This window comes from Prinia subflava, chromosome 10, assembly GCF_021018805.1.
Source record: "Prinia subflava isolate CZ2003 ecotype Zambia chromosome 10, Cam_Psub_1.2, whole genome shotgun sequence".
Lineage (NCBI taxonomy): Eukaryota > Metazoa > Chordata > Aves > Passeriformes > Cisticolidae > Prinia > Prinia subflava.
The window spans coordinates 29,128,392-29,148,030 of NC_086256.1; the positions used below are offsets into that span (position 1 = coordinate 29,128,392).

Consider the following 19,639-nt stretch of genomic DNA (forward strand, 5'->3'; position numbering starts at 1 on the left):
CCCTTTCCATGCCTGGGCATGGGCACAGCAGCTTCCTGGAATGAGTCTCTACTCTGAAGGCTGACTGCCAGCCACCCCCATATCCCAGCCTGAGGTGAGGGGGGTGGTGGGCAGTCAAGGCCCTGCTTTGGAGCTGTGTATTTCCCTGGCCCAGTGCTGACAGCTAGGCAAGCCCCTGGCTGCAGTTCATTTTTGGGAGCTGCAGGGTATGATCAGTACTGGTGATGTTTTGCCAACACCAGCCTCAGCTGTGTGGGACCCTGCTGCCACCACTTCAAACTGGCACAGTTTGGGCCAGTGCTGCACTTCCTCCCACAGGGCTCATGTGTGTTCCCAGCCAGCTGTGCCTGCCCAGGCCAGGGATCACCAGTGCCCACGGGAAAGGACTGCAAGGAACACACAGAACCCACCCCCCTCCCCAGTGCCCTTCAGAAAGGGCACATCCTTTGAGGGGCTTGAGCAAACAGCTTGTTAAGCCTCACGTGCCCAGCCTCTTGTGTTGCCTGTGCAGATCGTCACTCCCTGCTGAGGACAAAGGTGGGGTTTTTGTTGTTCATCAATAGTTAAATCAGACCTAATTTAACTATATTCTGAAAAATAAGCCTGGTTTCAGCCTGCAATCCAAAGTGGTTTATTTACTACGGTCTACTAAAATAAAATAATATAAAGAAACTAACGCAGTGAGCCATCCACAGATTTTAATGAAGAGTGGTAGCTGCCAGTACACACATTAACAGGAAGCAAACACTTAAACTGATCTCTGTCACATATTTCCTTTGGCATCTCTATGTCTAAAGTTGCACAGATGCTGGCTTTTCCCTTGTTATAAACATTCTTAATATCAATATCCAGAGAAGCTTTCCCTTAGCACACTTGGCTCCAAGTTATCTAGCAGGTGCAGGGGCTACTGTCTTCACTTGCATTAGCTGAAAAGCTTCCAGAGAGCTGATAAAATAGGGAAGTTCGTATTCCTTTTCCAATCTATGAACAGAAATTGGGGGAAGAACATGAGATTTACTGTTTTTAAGAACAGGAAGGACAGAGGGAATATTAACTAACTACCTATATAAGTCCTTTAGAAAGGCAATATAGTTTTTCCACAAAAGACACACACACTCTATCTCTTTTACTTAAAGGGTTTCTTAAATTAAGAAAAGGTTTGACTTTTTCCCAATATATTTGGTATATTTAAAATACTTTTATATAACTCTTCTTCTGATAACAATTCTGTATATTCTGCAAATAGCACCTAACTTAAAATCCAAGTTTGGCTGCAAAAGAGCTTTTTTTTCAATTAACTGTTACAGGAACAGATTAATAATCCAAGCAATTCTGCCTGTGCTGCTTGGACAGAACAGGCAAGCATCCCAAGAACACTCTGACTGTATCTTTTACCTTCCGGGGAGAGATCAGCAGTTTTCATGAAACTTGGTGCAGAGCTTTTGAAAATCTTGGTTCTTTCTCCCCCTACAACGACGTCAGGCCCAAGCAGGGAGACGAGGACGGCCAGGCTGTGCAGGGTTATCGCCACGATGGAGTCACTGGTGTCCCGCAGCCCCAGCAACACCTGCACCAACCACAACCCATGTCAGCACAGCACAAAACCCTGCTCTGCCACTGCTCTCCTCTTTGCAGCACCTCCCCTTTCTAATCCACGACAGCTCTCAGTAGAGGCTGGATGTTGTTTCATAGCATATGTTTCATAGCATAAAATCAGCCTTCCACTTTGTGCTACCAATTAAATGGGGTGGCTGACCCTAGTGGGCCAACGGGGCTCTGAGCAACCTGGTGTAGTGGAAGGTGTCCCTGCCACAGGGGTTAGTTAAGATTAGGTGGTCCTTAAAGTCCCTTCCAACCCAGACCATGCAGTGATTGTGTAAAACCCCATATTCCAGGACACACCACCCATTGGTCTGCTGCCTTGACCTGTGGCAGTATGATGTTCTTCAGCTCCTCCCGAGAGAACAGCTCCGCGTAGGCGTGGATGTGAGACAGCAGCACCATCCGCACGTGCTCCTCGTGCACCTCGAACAGCTTCAGCAGCACAGGGATCACGTGGGCCTGGAACAGGGCTGGAGACAGCAGGCAGCTGGTCTGGCTCTCCCCACTTTGCTCTAGGGAACAGAGGGGAGGATGGCAAAAGGCTGCTCCACCCTCGAGAGACAGCTCACCCAGATGCTACTGAGGGCTGACACCGGGATCATTCCTAATTCTGCTCCCAGCATCAGGAGAGCAGTGAAAGGAGGAAGCACAGATAATGTTCCTTTCCAGTTCTGTCTGTTATGTATTTGTTCTGCTTAGGGAAGCACCACTATCGCCTTGATTCAATGAAATAACTGCTCTGAATTCGTTCCAAACTTGTCAGGAATAATTGTGATGAGGAAGTATTTAAAGGTCACCTTTCTTTGGGCCCAGCAGATGAGGAAGAAAACTCTTGACAGCTACAGGTTCTGCAAACACGAGCTGATTGAGTAGGAGAGGCACCAGCCGTGATGCTATCAGCTCCTCCGACAAGCCAGCCACCCTGTCCAGCAGGAATCTGCATTCCAGGAGACAGCAATTAGTATCAAGGCAGCCTTCCATGCATTTATGCCTGTTTCCCTTAACATCATTTTCCCCTTTTCGTGTCTGACTCATCCAGAGTCAGTGTCCCACTGCAGCCTCTCACTCTGCACTCTGACCTACAGAGAGAAGCCTCTGCTCCTGCCTGAGGCAAAGATAGCACAAAGCAGGAGCCACAACCACATCCTGTAAAACCCCACACCAGGATCATGGGCTGGCACAAGCACATCCAGCTGGCACAAGAAGCTGCTGGGGCATCAAACTGCCTCAGAGCTGGCACCTCCCGAGAAGAGCTACAAACAAAACTGCAGCAGAGTTTTCCTCTCACCTCACACCCTGGTCCATCACAAGGATTTTCCTGCTGCTTTGGAAAAGGCTGTTCTACCTACTACACAAGGGAAGTTTCTCTTGCACAAAGGGAATCCCATTTTGAAACCACTTCCATCTACTGAAGCCAACAGAGTACTGATTTGGTTTATCAGGGTTTAGTTTTGTGCAACTGCTCTTGTCTGTCAGATTTTCATTTTTAAAGTATTAATTATCAGTTATTGCTTTTTCTCTACACTTGGAGGAGAATAGAAGGGTGCACGTGAAGGCCCCTCTGCCTGATAAAAGGGCAATACTTTAAGCAAAGTGTTTATCCCCACCCCCAGTAAACACTGCTGACACAGAGATAGTGAGAACCACTCTGAATGTTCCTGCTAAGGATCCCCATTCTCCTCTTACTTCCTCCACTTAAGCCTCAAACTAATGAAAAATAACTGATGTATAAAATAGGCAGGAAAACATCTCTGTGAAAACACCAAGGCTCTTTTATATGGAAAAAGAAAAATTCAGCTTCTCCCCTTTTCAGGCCTAGATAATGCAAAGATTACACAGAAGATTCCCTGACAGAAAAATTCTTGGGGACCACAACAGTGGGATTTACTTAAGATGTTCCACTACTGCAACCAAGACATCCAATACAGGCAACAGCTTTACTCTTGGCACCACATGATTAATTCACCCAACAAGTCTTATTGCAAACTCTTTCATTGGCAGCTGCGTCACTCTGGAGGCGGGGGAGCATCAGGATGATGCAGAGCCCAGCAGGGACTGCTCTTCCCAAACACCAAACCAGCCACAAGGAACTGGGAAACAAGAGGTGAAGAGTTTCCTCTTTGACAGGACTCTTGCTTTGGCACAGAGTGAACAAGGTTCTGCCAAAGCCACCAAATCTGCCACTTGAGGAAATCTCAAATCTACCTCTGTCCTGGAGCCTTCCCAGGTCCCCACACAATCCATTTGCAGAACTGTGCTTTATCATTCTGAAATAAGAAGCTTCCACATTACAGATCCTTCACTTACTTGAAAAATTCAGTTTTCTCCTCCTCAGACTTGAGTGTTAAGGTCTTCAGAAAATTCACAACTTCCAGAAAATCATTCCTAAGCAAAAAACCAAAAGCTGCCAAGTGTAATCCTTACTGACGCTTAAACCACCCACAGTGAAGAGACTGCAACCCCCCACCTTTCCTTTAGCAGAGAGAATGAGACAGAGGGATCCAAGTCAAATGCTGGTGGATCAAGAGTGCCAGCAAGGAGGTGACACCTGAAGGCTGCTGCTCAGCACCTCTTTGGGAGGGCCGGTAACACCTTCTGAATTTAAGGAGCCTCTTTGTCAAAGATCCCATCTGCACTCCCATCCCACCTTCACAAAACTGGTGCTCTGCAAGACACAAACAAGCAGTATCAAGACCAAGAGAGGCCCTGTATTCCTGTCCTTACCTGAAGAACTCGTGAGACAATAAGCTGGACAGCGGTGGGCGACACTTTGGGTCTGGATTCAGCAGTGTACAGTGCAAGGTTTGCTGAAAGCTGGAGAGAGTATCTGCTGAAACTGAAATCCAGAGCACCCACAGTTAGATTTCTCTCTCCACACTGAACAAGATAATTTCAGCAGTCCTCCACTCCCAAAAAAACTTATTTTTAGCTCTAATTGACTACAAAAGGAAGGGGAAAATAGCATTTCCATTTCTCTTCCTAACCTGCCTGGCTACTGAGCCTCCAAGGAGTGCTGCTGTTCTCCCAAGAAACTTCTGCTGCCTCTCTGCTGAAGTGGCAGCCCCTGCTCAGCTGTGGCACTCAAGACCCATGTGCCACATCCATAACCCTTGGTAGGACCAGAGCAGGTTTGGCAGTGCTCGTGTCACACAGGCTGGTGACCTCCAGCCACATCTGACCACGTCCCCACAGGAAAAGGGGAACACAGGAGAAGCCAAGGTCTGCAAACAAGGAACAACACTGGCCACTGAGCCCCCAGCACTCCTGGCAGCTGCAGCAAAAGGTGGAATATTCAGCCACACAAGGAACAAACCACAGGGCCTGTCACCAGCAAAATAAACTGTGTCATTCTCACCCTGGTCATTGAGAACTGTCAGGAGATTCTCAACTGTTGTCCCAAATGCGTAGGCGTCCCTCGCATGCCCATAGCTGCTGGGCAGGATTTTGAAGTCTGCAGACTGAAAACAAAACAAAAAAAGAAACCAGCAAAGCAGGAGCTTATGAGATATGTGGTGTTTTCCATAAGTCTTTATTCTCACCCCCCACTATATACACTCTCCAGTTCTTTTTATAGCACTAAAGCTCCACTGTGTACCCTACAAGTAGAATATTACGCTAAAAAGTCCTCCACTGGGGAATTTATAACCCAAAGGAGCAACTCCATCATGATGGAACAGCTCCCCGATGAATGCAGGTAGTCAACAGCTTTGAGCATTTCTATGGAAACAGGCAGTAATTACAGAGCAGAAGTGTGCTCCTCCAGCACAAGCAGCTCCAAGGAGCCTCAACAGCTAGGAAGGGACTAAAAGGCTGTGCTGAGAGTTACACAGCCATGGGACCACAGTGACCTGGGCAATCTCAGCAACTACTCTGATTTTTGCAAAACTTTGGTGATTTAGAAGCAACACAAAGCATTTGAAAATTAGTATTACCTGTGCCCAACCCCACTGCCAAACCAGGGATGGGGCAGAGGAGGGACAAAAGGAACAGAGGAAACCTCAGATATTATCCAAGAGCCACTTCCATGCCATTTAGGCATGAGGAGATATAAAGTGAATGTAATGTTATTTCCTGACCACCCTGAAGTTTTTCTCTGCTGCCAGCAGGAAGCTCCTCGAGCTGTCACTCACCATCTCCTCGCAAGGGATGCACGACTGGTCTCGCACCGACCTCACGTGACAGAGGAACTGCAAGGACAAGAGGGGGCCCTGAGCTGCCTCCGTGTCCCCTCAGTGCCAAGCAGCAGAGCAGGCTGTGCCCTGGGCAGGGCTGGGGCTGGCAGCAGCTGTGCCCCTGCCCCTTCTGCTGGCACCCAGGGCAGGCTGTGCCTGCTGCTGCAATGACTCTGCACAGCAGGCAGCAGAAATCAAAACAGGAATTGTTCTTTCTGCTACCAAGCAGTGAAAATGCCACCAGCCCAAGCTAAGGAGGCATTTAAATAATTTTCCTTAATGACGCGTTTCAACCTGAATCTTCCTGCTCTTTTTTTATTTTTATATCGGTCCAGAAGGGCAAAGATTTCTCACTCTCCAGCCAGCAGTGTCCCTTAGAAAAGTAGCTGCACTTTGGCTAATGGATAATCAATTTGTGTGGACATTTTAGTTTACAGTTATGGTGTCCTTAGAGCAAAGATTCAGGACAGAGCTGGAAGTGAGCCAAAACATTTAATAGCAAATCCAGCTAAGTGGAAGGACTTGGGCCTTCACATCCATAGATGGCCAGAAATCCTCCCCTGGGCACCCAGGGTGAACTTGGCTTGGCTCTCACCTCTGGGGTAGCTTCACTGAAGTTACACACTGTCTCCATTCCTCCCAGCTTCCAGTGCCCATCCTCACTCACAAACACTGACGATAAACAGACGTTGTTGTGCGTCAGGTTTCCCTAAAACATAAAATCCAAAAAATGGGTAACTGACCTGGGGGATAGATGAAGATGTAAAATCTTAATCAGCACTAATTAGGTGCTGCAGGAGGCTGAGGGAAAGCTGCCAAAAAAAGCACACAGTTCCTCTGGGATTTTGTAGGTGACCAGCAGGTGCCAGGCAGGAGGGCCATGGTTTTAGAACAGGCAAAGCCCTAATTGTCACAGCCCCTGCAATGCAACTGTAAATCCAGGGAAGTTCTCCAGCTGTGAAGACAAAACCCCAGAGCTTCAGTCTGAGCTGGGATTTACCTGCAGTCCTGGGCAAACACAGTGCCCAGACAGGGCAGCATGACACCAATCTCTGGCATGGGCCAACAGCTGTGAACAAACACCAAGGCCAAGCAATCCCATTTCCCTAAAGTACTGCAAGCGGATCCATGAACTGAGAACTGCTTGTTCCCTCATTTCCACAATGTTTTCAATTGCCCTTCCTCCTCCAAAGCAGCCAAGTTGAGCAGTTTCAGCCTACAGGAACTGCGGGGCGCATGTCTGTGTTTTTGGGAGGAACCAGCAAGGAGTCACCCGGACAAGGCCAGGTAACATTTCTGTCCTGTCACACTTCCTCCATCTCCCACCAGGGCCTGACGATGCTGCCAGGGGCACCTACCCTGTCATGGAGGAAGATGAGTGCCAGCAACACGTCGTAGATCCCTGCACAGATTTCTGCGGCCGAGAGCGTCTCCAGGACCGCCTCCAAGGGCCTCACCCGCTCTGTCACCAGGTGGATCCCGTTGGCTTCCACAGTGCAGGAGAGGAAGCGCAGAAGGCAGGGGTGGCGCAAGGTTTTCAGGTGCTTCCAGAAACAAAGATGTCTGTTAGAGCTCCTCTGAGGCATCTCCTCCAGAGGCAGAGCTTAGTCCTGCCCCCTTAGCTATGTTTTCTTATGGAATTCAGGCACCCCATCCTTGCTCCTCACCAAGCACCCAGAAAACTCCTCACTCAGACTGCAGGACTTTTCATAGTACACTGAAACAAAATCATAGAATCATCTGGATTGGAAGGACTTGAAAGACCATCTTGTTCCATCCCCCTCTCATGGGCAGAGACACCTTCCACTATATCTCAGGCTGCTCCAAGCCCTGCCCAGCCGGGCCTTGACACTTCCAGGGATCCAGAGGCAGCTACAGCTTCTCTGGGCAACCTCTCCCAGGGCCTCATCACTCTCACAGAGAAGAATTTCTTCCCAATATCCAATCCAAACCTATTCTCTCTCAGCTTGAAGCCATTTCCCCTTGTCCTGTCACTCCATGTTCTTGTCTCTCCATCTGTCTTGTAAGCTCCCTGCTGGCACTGGATGGAGAAAATCTTACACAGAATAAAAGCCTTACTCATAATAAATAGGGTATTTTGGGTGGGCTTCACCCAAGGAAGACCCTGACTTGCATCTGCAGGAGGAGGCAGCACCCTTAAAGGCAGGCAGGCACTGCTGCCCTCATCATGCAGCATGCAATGAACTCTGCAGCTGCCAATCCCCTTCTGCCCCACGGCCAGGCTGCTTCCACCTTTCCTCCTGCCCTCACTCCCAAGGGTTTACCCCTGTTAACCGATTCCCATCGTGCCAGTAAAAGCTGTGGAGCATGTCCCGGGGCAGGGCAGTACCTTGGCAGCTTTATTGACCTTCTCCTCGTTCTCGCGCCTGTACACGAACACGGAGGCGAGTCTGCCATCCTGCAGCACGGCCGGGTGCACGGTGTGGCCGGAGGGCAGCGTGAACGGCGGCTCCTCCAGTGTGCAGCTCCTCAGAGCGCTGTTCTCCGAGCCCATCCCGCGCACGGCACCCCTCCTCACCACTAACAGCGTGGAGGAGGATTTTCTTTGGACAGATTTAGTTCCAGCGGGTGCCACCCAGTTCACGTTCAGAGCATTTTCTGCAAAGCACAGAACAGCCATGAAGAACCTCCTCCCGCCAGTATCCTCTCCTTGAGTTTAAGGACAAGAACAAAATCCCCAAAGTTGACTTTGTACAGGAAACCCAGTGTCCACAAAAGGGTTTGGATCAACCAGCAGCTCTCAGCAGCTGGGCTTGGACTGCACTGGCACCTACCTGTGTCAGCACCAGCTGTGACACAGTGCAGCACCCACAGCCCAACCCTGACCCGGCTGCCAGCCCAGATCCACCAAAAGCAGGATCCACCAACAGCCCCAGCCACACAGACACACACTCCCAAGGGCTTAACTGACATCAAGCACAGTCAGCAGTTAGGAAGTGTGACTGCCACTCCACAAGGAGCCTCTGGCTTTCTTAAAAACACCGTCCCTCAATTCTCCAAGCCACAGAAGAATCCAGTGAAGGAAGCTGGATTTCAGGAGGTTACCTATGGCCAGGTACCCTTTTCCAGCAGCATGTTTTCCCCTTTGATTACCTCCTCTCCATGTGACAAATATTCCTTCTGCCTGCCAACCGTGCCTTCCTCCCACAGCCCATCAGGAAGAGGCTGACACAGATTTTTGTGCCGTTTCCTCACACACAAGACCAGTAAAACAAACACACTGATTGCAGAGGCTCTTTTGGAAAGCACTGACCCAGCACATGCTCTGTCATCAGGCTTGTGATCACAGACCACGGGCGAGACCTGAACCTGCCTGTACACAGAAGTCAGCAAACCTTCACCAGGAATCAGAAGGAAAGAGCAAACCCTCCATTTTCAGGAAAAGTGGGGGGAAACTGCACACCCCCAAGCATTTTTATTTTTCTTTTGCAACTGGAGAATTGCTTTATTGTGGTTCTTTCCAGCCATGACCTGAGGATTCAGGAAGGCAACAACACAGGATTCTCCCAGCTCCCCAGCAGAGCTGTTCCACCAAAGCTGCTGCTCTGGCCCCTCACCTGTGTCTCCAGTCGGGTCTCCCATGAGCCCTGAGGTCAGAACTGCTCAGGGCCTTTGAAAAAAGAGGTGGTTACAGTTTCTGGCTCCTTTAACCCTCCAGAGGGTACCAAGTGAGGGTACAACAATCCCTGCAGCCTGAAATGGCAGGGAAGAGGGGCTTTTAATTGAGCTTCTGTGTCCTGATCCACCTAAAATCTAAACTGAATTAACTACAGAACTTGCAGCTTCTTCATCCTCTCCCCTCTGGCGTCAGGCATGGATCTGCACCTTTTCAGCACTGATTCCTTAAATGGGACCTTTAAGACATAAATGGAATGTTATGGAAGTCTAAATTGCAGCTTCCCAGCACTACACAGAGGGGCTGACAGGTGAAAAGGAAACAATGCAGCAATAGCACATTGTCTCTAAACTGGATTTTTTTTTTTGTGAACTCCCTGGCACAGAAGCATTCATGCTGCCCCCAGACAGGATACTCTCCTCTCCAGAACGTGGGAGCTCTGCCCTGGCTGCCCCAGGTTATCCCTCCTCACCTCTCTGCAAGGCAACAGCTGCTGCTCCTGGGCACAGGCAGTGCATTTCTCTGCATTCTGCACCTCCCAGCTGTGCCTTGTTTAGTTGTTCTACCTCAGTGATTTCTCACTCAGATTGCACTCAGGACACCTGAAAGCACCTGGGCTGAGCTGATGCCTCAGGTTCCTCCAAACACACATGGCCATATTTGGCTTCAGAGACACACAGAGCTCAGAACAGAGTCATAGAATGGTCTGGGTTGGAAGGGGCTGGAAAAGCTCAGCTCATTCCCACCCCCTGCCATGGGCAGGGACACCTTCCACCATCCCAGGCTGCTCCAAGCCCCATCCAGCCTGACCTTGAACACTTCCAGGGATGGGGGATCTGCAGCTTCCCTGGGCAACCTATGCCAGGGCCTCACCACCCTCACAGGGTTTCTTCCACACACCTCACCTAATTTTCCCCAGGTTTAATGTGCAGCCATTCCCCCCGTGTCCTGTCACACTTCCTGATGAAGAGTCCCTCTCCAGCTTCCCTGTAGCCCCTTCAGATCCTGGAAGGCTGCTATGAGGTCTGCATGCAACCTTCTCCAGGCAGAACAACCCCAACTCTACCAGCCACAGGGGAGGTGCCCCAGTCCCCTTATCAACTTCTCTGGACTTGCTCCAACAGTTCCACGTCCTTCTCATGACGATATTGTAACACCAGAGTCATCCTCCTGCCTGTGATGTCCCTGAGATCTGGTGTGCGACACCAGCTGCAAACACACCTCCCCTCTCCAGGGGAGCTCCTCTCAGGAGGCGCCCGGCAACTCTCAGTGTCAAACGCAGACCAGCCTGTGGCACCCCAAGCTCCCCAGCTTTTTTACGGCTACTGAAGCACCAGCTGGCAAAAGCATCTGCAGAGGTTTATGCCCAGGTGTGGCTCTCCAGAGCCAAAACAAACCATTGCGCAACTATGAGTTAAGAGCATTAACCTTTTTGTATCTTATTTTCAACAAACTGTAAACGTGAACGTCTGATGTAACACACAGAACAGCCTGGGATAGAGAGGAGCCCTGCAGGGAAAGCCAGAGGGATTGGTAGTTAAGGACAATGTGGATTTGCTACCAGAAAGAGGTGGAATTTCCATTTAGCTTCCTCGTGGAGCGAATGACAGCCGCATACAGGGTATGCACCTGATCGCCGAGCCCTGGCGCTCCACAGCTCAGAGAGAGGCAATTCCCGGCTTTCCAGGCGCCCTGCCCGCCACCTCCCACGCCAGCAGAGCCTCCTGAAGTGCTCTCGGCGGTGCCAGGGCTTTGCTCCCACAGGCAGAGGTGTCCCAAGGTGACACCTCCAAACGCCCACCCGGCACCCTGCACAAAGCACACCCTCGCAGGCAGCCGGGCCATCGGCAGGCTCCGTGCGAAGGAAGCCCGATTCTATCGCACTCCCCCAAGGCCGGTCCGACCCTGGGCACCGGGCAGAGCACAGCCTTCCCGGGAACAGCACGGCCAGAGCCGCCACTGCGGGAGCCGTGCCCGGGACCGCAGCCCCGCGCACACGCTGCCCCGGGGCACGCCCGGCCCGGGGGGCGGCACCGCGTCCGCAGCGGGGCTGGCAGGGCCCGGCCCGCCCGCCAGACCCCACGGCGACCCCCACAACATCCTCGCCCCGCGGCCCGCCTGTCCCCGCTCCCCGCTCACCTGTCCCCGCCGGGCCGGGGGTGCCGGTGCCGCTGGGCCCCGCCGGCCGCTCCGTCCGTCCGTCTGTCTGTCCGTCCTTCCGCCGCCCGGCCCGGCAGCGCCGCCCGCCTCGCGCGCCCCCTGCCGGCCGGCGGCCGCAGCGCCCTCCCCGCGCGGGGCGCGGCCCGCGAAGCGCCGGCCGCCATTTCGGGTGAGGGCGAGCGTCCCTGCGGGCACCCCGGGGAGCCGGGACTCGTGGGATCCGCGGGTGGAAGAGACCCTGGGGGTCACCCACCACCCGGCAGTGCCACTGGAACCTCAAACCGCATCACGCGGCGCCGGGTCCGGGCACCTCCTAAACGCGGCCGGGGATGGTGACCCCAGCTCCTCCCTGGCAGCCTGTCCAGTGCCTGAGCACCCTGACTGTGATTTATTTTTTTTCCCCTGATATCTAATCTGCCTCTCCCCGGTCTCAGCTGGGCCGGTTCCTCTTGTCCTCCCGGCAGAGGAGCCCGGCCGGAGGTGCTGCACCCTCCTGTCAGGTGGCTGCAGATCGCGGTGAGCTCCCCGCGCCTCCCCCAGGCTGAGCACCCCCTGCTCCCGCTGCCGCCCCGCACGGGAGGTTTTGTAGACCTTTGTTGCCCTTGGCTGGACACGCTGCTGCCGCACAATGCCCTTTTGCAAAGACATTTTAAAATACCCTTGCCCTCCCCGTGCCCGCTGGGGTCCGCCTGCAGCCCGGTGGTCCGACACTCGGCGTGAGGGGAGCCATTCGCGCCATTAAAACTAATTGCTCTCCGCGCTGCGGCGCAAAGCGGCTCCGGGGAGAGATTCCAGCGAGCGTTTTGGACGGCGGAGCGAAGGTTGAAAGGAACGGCTCCAGAGCGGTGGGAGGTCTGCGCTTTCACACGCTATTTTCATATCGCCGGTGTTATTCCAGTTTCCTGCAGCGCCAGGACGTGAGGATGTGGTTTGCTCAGCCGCTCCGCACAGCAGCACGGCCCGGCCCCGTGGCCTCGTCTAGACGCAGGTTTAATGGCCAGGGCAGTGTTTAACACAGGTGGTCTGAGCTCTGCAAGTGCCTTGGCTTTCTTTAGTAACTCAACTCCACGAGTGTAACCTGCACTGAGTTTTGTGCTGCCAAATGCAGCACGATCTGCATAGAGTGTGTTCTTTAGCAATACGCTTTGCCCCCTCCATTTCTAGGGAAGCCTTGCAGTGCTTGGACAGCACGGATGATCCCAGACACACAGGGCAGCTGGACAGTGGCTCATCAATGCCAGAGTCCCTTGAGCACAGCCAAAGCTCTGCTCCATGGATAGCAAAAGGGATTCCCTCAGATCCACACCCAACCTCAGCTGAGCCTCACCGACTCTTCAGGCGAGTGAGGAGAGGATTTCTCCTGTGACTGTGCATGGGGAGGGCTGTCAGGGTTAACATGGGGACACAGTACTAGAAGGAGTCTGCTCGTCTGGCAGGATATGCTGATAGATGGATGATCTGAGGCTTTTTTAAAAAAGAAGAAGTATGATGGGTGAAGCAGGGTGCAGGAAAGTAAAATGGGCCATAGATAGCATGACACATGTAGTACATCACACATTACAGGGTAATATAATGCACACAGGAACTGAAATTAAATAAAGTTCAGGTACACCACCTCTATCTGTCAAAGGCAGGAAAGATCCAGAGTCTTTGGCCCAAATGGGACAGACACACAAAAAGCTCCTGGCCCCAAAGTGCAAACTAAGGGGAACTGTGAACATTAGTCACCAGTTTATTCAAGGGGCCAAGCATGGGTTTGTGTGTCCTGTGTGTGTTTGTGGCAGGGCAAAGGCAGAAGGTCAGAAGACATGAATAACTGGAGATAAAGATAAAAACTTCTTAATAAGGAACAACTGATTTCTACTCACAGCCCTTGGCTCCACTTCAGGCTGTGGTGAGATTCATGTGGCTGTCAGGAAGAAAAAGCAAACTTTGGCTGTTCTGCTTCATTTTGGGTGTTTCCTTGCTGGGCTGTCCTGTGGAGCAGCATTCCCTCCCTTTACCTGCTTTTCCCGAGCAATTCCATTGTTTCACAAGTGGCACTGAGGGTGTGCCCTGCTCAGGGCCCCTCACCAGGTGCTGCACAAAAACCTCAGCCGGGCTTCTGCCCCCAAACTTCACCCTTTGCCTTTCCCAAGCACAGCCAGCGTGGGCTCCTCCAGAGAACAACCCAGGACCTCATTAGGGAGGTGTGAAGCCTGTCCTTGTCTTTCAGGGGCAGAGATGGAACCAGCAGGATTACAGAGCTCCTAGCAAATGCCTCATTAGGACTGGAACCGGTTCTTTAAGGCAGCTGGGCAAGAGTGGCTTAGTGGAGAGACAGAAAGCTGGTGACTGCAGAGGGGGACAGAGCAAAAATCACTTCAGTGGAGTAGAGCATGTAGGGTCTAAAGGAACAGCTGGGAGCGTTGCCTTAGAATCCCAGAATGGTTTGGGTTGGAAGGGACCTTAAAGCTCACCTCATTTCAACCCTGGGCAGGGTCACCTTCCTCTGTCCCAGGCTGCTCCAAGCCCCGTCCACCCTGGCCTTGCACACCCCAGGGAGCGGCAGCCCCAGCTCCAGTCTGCCCAGCACACGGTGCAGGCTCTCAGTAGTGCTCAGACGTTCCCCAGCTCAGCCTCTCCCAGGCCAGGGCCTTTGGGAAGGGCACAGGGAACAAAGGCTGCAGTGGTGCTCCCTGCTGATGCCTTCTGCAGTGATGTCCCACTCCTGCGTGGCCATGTGAATTACAGCTACAGCACAGCAGCTTTTTGCTCCCAATGATATTTCTCAATTTCTTAATAAACAGAAGTGGGTTACTTTTTCTTTAGGGGGCAGGGACCCCAGCATATTTTTTCCAGCTCAGGAAAAGTCCATTATTCAACTGGGTGTCCAGACCAACTGGCTACAAATACCACCTTGTGACTATGAAGTACCTGCAGGGGAGTGCAGTCCTCCTCTGTTTGTGCACCTCAGAGCTCTTTCAGGAGAAAACCCCAAAACCTTAACCTGGAGGAAAAAATGAGCAGATCACCAGAGCTCCAAGGGTGCCATGAACTGCAGCAGGAAGGCAGCTTTGTGCATTCCATGGGGTTTGAGGACGGTCACGGAAGGGATGGAGGTTGTCACCATTCTCAGCCTCTGGCCACGGTGAGTGGACAGCTGAGCTCAGCAGTGCTGCACTACAGGATTCCATTAAAAAACCTGCCAGAGGGGCCCAGGATCTCTTGTATCTAAACAGAGCTTGTCCTGCTTATTCCAGAGGAAGATACATCTTGTTCCTGTTTCATTTAATCCAGAGTGGATAAAATTAAACAGAATCTCAGCAGTCTGATTTCAGAATGAAATGCACATGTTAAACTGTTAACAGAGACCTCCACAGCCCCCTGGGTATTTGAGAGACCTTGAATCAGGTCCTCAGCTCTCAGGGAGGAGAATATTTGTTTACTTTTGCTTTCCCCCGCCCCGTTGCCTTGGAAAGCTCCTAAATACTGGTGTAGTACAAATAATTGAGCACAAGGTCCTAGGCGGCTGCATGGAGCAGACTGCTCCTAGAAATGAGCCCGTCCATCTGCACAAAGCCTCTCTAATAGCTACCAGACGCAGGAGCTTCTCAGCCATTGCTTATTTCATTGTGCTATTAACTTTACAGCCTAATTATATCTGAAACACTTGCCTAACCAAACTCATTAATTAATTAGCAGCAGGCTGGGAAAGAGGATACTCCTAGAATGGTTCAGGATTGCTGCTGTAGGGAAAGAAAAGAGGAGCTCTACAAAGCCAGGGAGAGAAACCAGGAAAAAGAGGACCAAAGTTGCAGAAGCTGCTAAAAGAACGCAGATCCCCCCTCGCCGTTTTGTGCAGGACACAGTACCCAGGGACTGGATCCATAAAATACAGATAATTAAACAGGTCAGACTCTCCTGTCTTCCTCCGACGCCCACAGGAAATGTGATATAGATTGAAAAGTCTACATGCTCCTATCCTTTCTCCCTTTTCTGGCTCAGGAACTGTAATTAAAGGGAAAATCAGCCTCTCTCCTGCCTTGAAAGTGCATGGCACAGCTGGTTTTCATCTTGGCGAGCAGGCTTGTCCTCAGGCTACTAAGTGCTGAGTAATTTTTACCAAGCTCTGTTTGCAGATAAATGATGTTCTTCTCTTAGCTGCTGCCAGGCAAAGCTACAAATACTTGATCTTTTATTCTTTTCCCATAAACTCCTAACATTGAATACTAAAAATGCAGCCAGAGATTTTTCCACTGCCATTTATTCTCAGCATGGTCACAACTGTATTACAATTACAGGCACCCACCCTTCACTGGAGCTCCACTGCAGCTCCTCGTTAACCTGAAGCTTCCAATTAAAGGCTCCTTCAGTTTCATTGATAGTTTGCATATACTCCAAGGACCCACTTCATTTTGTTTTTCACATTCCATGGGAAGGGCAACTGCTTTAAATAACTTCACACTAATTTCTGGAAAAGCCTGATGAGTGAGTGCCAGTCTCAGAAGAAAAGCCTGAGTGTACAGTTTGGGGAATTTCTCTCACAGCTATAACTATAAAATATCTGAAAGCTTTTGGCTAAATGTGGCACAACCTCTGGGCAAATCCACTGTGGGCTCAGAACAAAGGAAAGAATCTAGAAAGGTACAACACTGGAAACCCGTTAGTGTAGTTCAAGTTTTCTGCCATGTTTCTTAGTGAGATCTCATCTGTTCTAAGAAACTGTGCAAGAATTAGTTTAAAATGGTAGAGAAAATAATTTTAAAAATACTGCTTAATCTTGGCAACACTATTCTTCCACCTACCTCCAGTGAGTGAAGCCCTGAACAAGAAGCCAGCACAGGGAGAAGGCTGAAAGCTGGCATGAAATACCATGGCTAATTTTAGACTCCTTTCCAGTCATGCAGCTTGAAACACAGGGAGTAATGGTGCTTATAAAAGTACTTGCACACTTTGTAAAGATAACACAGGGATTCAAAACAATTTTTATTTCAAAGGTATTTTTGAAGTCTAAGACTAAGAGTTTGTCAGATTCCCCAAACAATCCCAAGCCTTTGAAGATCACCTTCCCAGCACAGACCCCAGTCTTACGGAATTACTGGTGACTGGTTTTGTAGGGCCAGCCCCTGATGCAAGTCAGCTTTCTGTTTAAGCCATAAAGGAGGGAGGAAGGAGGAGAACAGATCTGCAGATCGGTAGGCATTAACAAAAGAGAAAGGATGAGGCTGAGGCTGACTTTTCTTTTAGAAAGTGAAAACTGAACTGCTGCCTTGGTAGCTGTGGCAGAGAGGGCTTTATCATCCCTTTCTTTTGTGTGTTACAGCAGGCATGCACAGCTGAGGAACAGCTTTAGCCTCAATTCCGTTTGCAGGTTGTCTCAAAACATGACATAAAACAATCACCACATTGCAAGTCCAGCGTGAAGGGGTCCTGGCCTGACTCTGCTCAATGAACCCTGCTTAGATCCAGCTTAAACCCCAGAAACAACCAGGACAGGATGGATTTGTGTTTCCAGATAGGGAAGCTGGGGTACAGGCTCTGCCTCTGGATTCTGAACCAAGGTACAGTGCTTCCTGCTCTTGGTGGCCCTCAGGATGGATGTGGCTGTCTTCTCTCAGCCCACAGAACTCTGTTCAAACACCAGGTAAGGGTATTCTGTTGTGCAGTTTCTAATGTTAAGTGTTTTCAAGCATTTAAAATAGACTGTAAATGTCTGAAGCTGCAGGGGACTGAATCTGTGCCATCTTTCCATTATTCAAGTGTTCAGACCCAGGACTGGACTTTGGTCCAAACTATGTGTCAGGGGGTGCCAGGAGCTGCTGGGGCTTACTGGTGTTCTGTGAGTGACGTGTGAGAGGGAAACAGTCCATGTTAAACACGCTGCACACGGAGCACTCCTCTTAAGTGCCTTGTAAAACACACAAAACATCGGTTAGGAACACATTCACCACTGCTGACCACACAGGTTTTTATATTTAATAGAAATTAAATTAGTAGCTTAATATACATAATGTGACACTTTCCAGTCCAGTAGTTTCCACTTCCTGCCTTCAAGTCACAGTTACTGTACAAAAATAATAACAACCAAGAGCAACCAAAGAGCAGACACTGTCACTAACACAGCGGACCGAGGAGGGCTAGATTTCAGTGGAGCTACACATGCCAAGGGTACAGAGTGGGGCCGTGGTGGCACAGTCATGCAGAGCAGGGCAGGGCCGTGGCCGGGCTCACCGCGCTCCGTAGCTGTAGTAGAAGGGCTCGTCCGGCCGGTAGCCGTAGGCGGTCGCTGGGCGCCCCGGAACCGCCGCGCTCTGACCAAATCCGTCCGCTCCAGGGCTACAAAAAAACAAGCAGAGAGAAGCTGCAGGCGTTTGTACACTATGGAAGGAACACCAGTGCTGCTGGCTCCAGCTGCTCCTGCTGATGCCTTTTGGGGCTTACCTAGAAACAGAGGTCAGACACAATTAAGGGAATTAAAAGCAGGCATACTTATTGAAGGGCCTTCAGGTAGGGCAGACAAAGCCCCCCAGGAGCCACACCCAAAACAGAGGACGAGTCACAGGTTTTCACACTTTTATTGGTCCCTTTGAATATTGGGGGTTAATCTTCCAATTACAGCTTCAGGTAATGAAGTAATTTACCCCAAGTTTGCTCCCCACCAACTCACTTTTGTTTGTATTTCCCAGAGACAGTGAGGTGTCCTTGATCCCCAGAGAGGAATTGTTGTGTCTGACCAGAATGGGAGAACAGCAGCTAGCACTGTATATGGAGTTTAGAGTTATACACTAAAGAACTGCAGGATTACAAATAGATGGAAAATATAAAGGCTAAAATCCTAAGGCATCACCGCCTCAGAGATGGTTTTGTGAGGAAACTTTGCCAGCCGTGTTCCCCTTCTGGACACCACTTCCCTGGTGGGAAAAGAAATGCTGTGGAGACATCAGTAAAAGATGGTGCTTCTGGTGGGATACAAGACTGGCAGCCAAATGGCAGAAGGAATTAATAATGTACTGAAAAGCTATGTACTAATGAGACAGAATAATTATTTTTGCATGTAAACCAGCATCTTTTACACCTAAAAAGTCCCACAACAATGAGGTAGATACTAAAACACAAGAACTGCATAGAGAAAAGTGGCACATATTTCATGCTCAACAATAACTCATGCAAAAAATGAGCATTGCCTAAGACACTGGATTACTGCCTATTCATAGCCATGTCACTTCTTAGCTTCCACTTCAGTAGGGGGACAAATGGAAAAGGATCCTGATTTATTGTCTGACTAAAGATGCATTGAAAGGAGTTGAACTTCCCCTCTGAAGAGTGTCAAAACACAAAGAACCGAAGTGCTTTTGGAGTGGGGAAAAGCTGAACCTCATTACTGCCAATTATCCATATGGAACATGGGTTATGCAACAGTCAAGGCTGGGAAAGAATGACCCCTGCAGAAGATGTACAATGGGTGGGCCCCAGGCCCAGGCTCTGCAAGAAGCTGGCACTGCTGAATTGATTGGGCTGAAAGGGCTCAGCTGCATGGGGGGAACCATGTCCATCACCATCCTACAAAGGCACTTTCCTTGGATTATATCTCAGTGATGTCCTAGAAAAGGATCCCTAGTGCCTGGCTTCTCAAAAAACGAGTTCACTCATGGGATATCCTGATAGTCAGGTGAAGGTGGAAGGTCTGAGGCTCAGATTTGTCCTCTGAGATGGAAGGGATACAATCAATAGCCAAGGTGCAGAGAAAAAAAAAATCACTGTTCACTTGGATGTATCTTGAGAAATGCTGTGTCCTGATCTGCATTTCCACATCTGCCCGTGCGTATCTGAATTGGCACCACCATCTCCTAACTCCTGCACAGAGCCATCAGCCAGCCTGCAGGCTGATCAGCCCTTCAGCACAGCAGAGCAGAGTGGCCCTGGTGTACCCTGCAGTGGTGCAGAGCTCTGTGAGTGCACTCCTCTGGCCACTATTCCTTCCTGTATTCACTCCCAAGTCCTCTTACCCTTTTCTCAAGCCCATTAGGAAATGAGCTGGTGACCTCTGAGGTACCTTCCCCAGATGCCTCCATTGTACCTGCAAACC

General features: G+C 50.5%; 3 protein-coding genes across 7 annotated transcripts in view; 1 reads left to right on the top strand and 2 right to left on the bottom strand.

Moving 5' to 3' along the window:
* FIRRM (FIGNL1 interacting regulator of recombination and mitosis) overlaps positions 1-7,235 on the top strand; it is a 26,668-nt gene extending 19,433 nt beyond the window's left edge. The window contains exon 24 of the mRNA XM_063406662.1: positions 7,104-7,235. Within this exon, the coding sequence (XP_063262732.1) occupies positions 7,104-7,110 (7 nt within the window). The 3' untranslated portion in view covers positions 7,111-7,235. The remainder of the gene's footprint in view (positions 1-7,103) is intronic.
* SCYL3 (SCY1 like pseudokinase 3) overlaps positions 1-11,705 on the bottom strand; it is a 15,386-nt gene extending 3,681 nt beyond the window's left edge. Inside the window, exons 1-11 of one of the 3 annotated variants that reach the window (XM_063406639.1) lie at positions 11,551-11,705; positions 8,125-8,393; positions 7,133-7,318; positions 6,370-6,483; positions 5,733-5,789; positions 4,958-5,060; positions 4,327-4,438; positions 3,910-3,987; positions 2,400-2,539; positions 1,927-2,114; positions 1,396-1,567 (exon numbers count right to left, since the gene is read on the bottom strand). In XM_063406639.1, the coding sequence (XP_063262709.1) occupies positions 1,396-1,567; positions 1,927-2,114; positions 2,400-2,539; positions 3,910-3,987; positions 4,327-4,438; positions 4,958-5,060; positions 5,733-5,789; positions 6,370-6,483; positions 7,133-7,318; positions 8,125-8,289 (1,315 nt within the window). In that variant the 5' untranslated portion in view covers positions 8,290-8,393; positions 11,551-11,705. Of the gene's footprint in view, positions 1-1,395; positions 1,568-1,926; positions 2,115-2,399; positions 2,540-3,909; positions 3,988-4,326; positions 4,439-4,957; positions 5,061-5,732; positions 5,790-6,369; positions 6,484-7,132; positions 7,319-8,124; positions 8,394-8,888; positions 8,914-11,550 lie in introns of those variants that run through there. The other 2 variants (XM_063406640.1, XM_063406641.1) reach the window with 2 other exon arrangements.
* A 5,802-nt stretch (positions 11,706-17,507) lies between these two features.
* Positions 17,508-19,639, bottom strand: part of KIFAP3 (kinesin associated protein 3) — a 67,606-nt gene continuing 65,474 nt past the window's right edge. For 2 of the 3 annotated variants that reach the window (XM_063406637.1, XM_063406636.1), the window contains exon 20: positions 17,508-17,889. In XM_063406637.1, coding sequence (XP_063262707.1) covers positions 17,781-17,889 — 109 coding nt within the window. In that variant the 3' untranslated portion in view covers positions 17,508-17,780. Of the gene's footprint in view, positions 17,995-19,639 lie in introns of all 3 variants that reach the window. The other variant, XM_063406638.1, reaches the window with a different exon arrangement.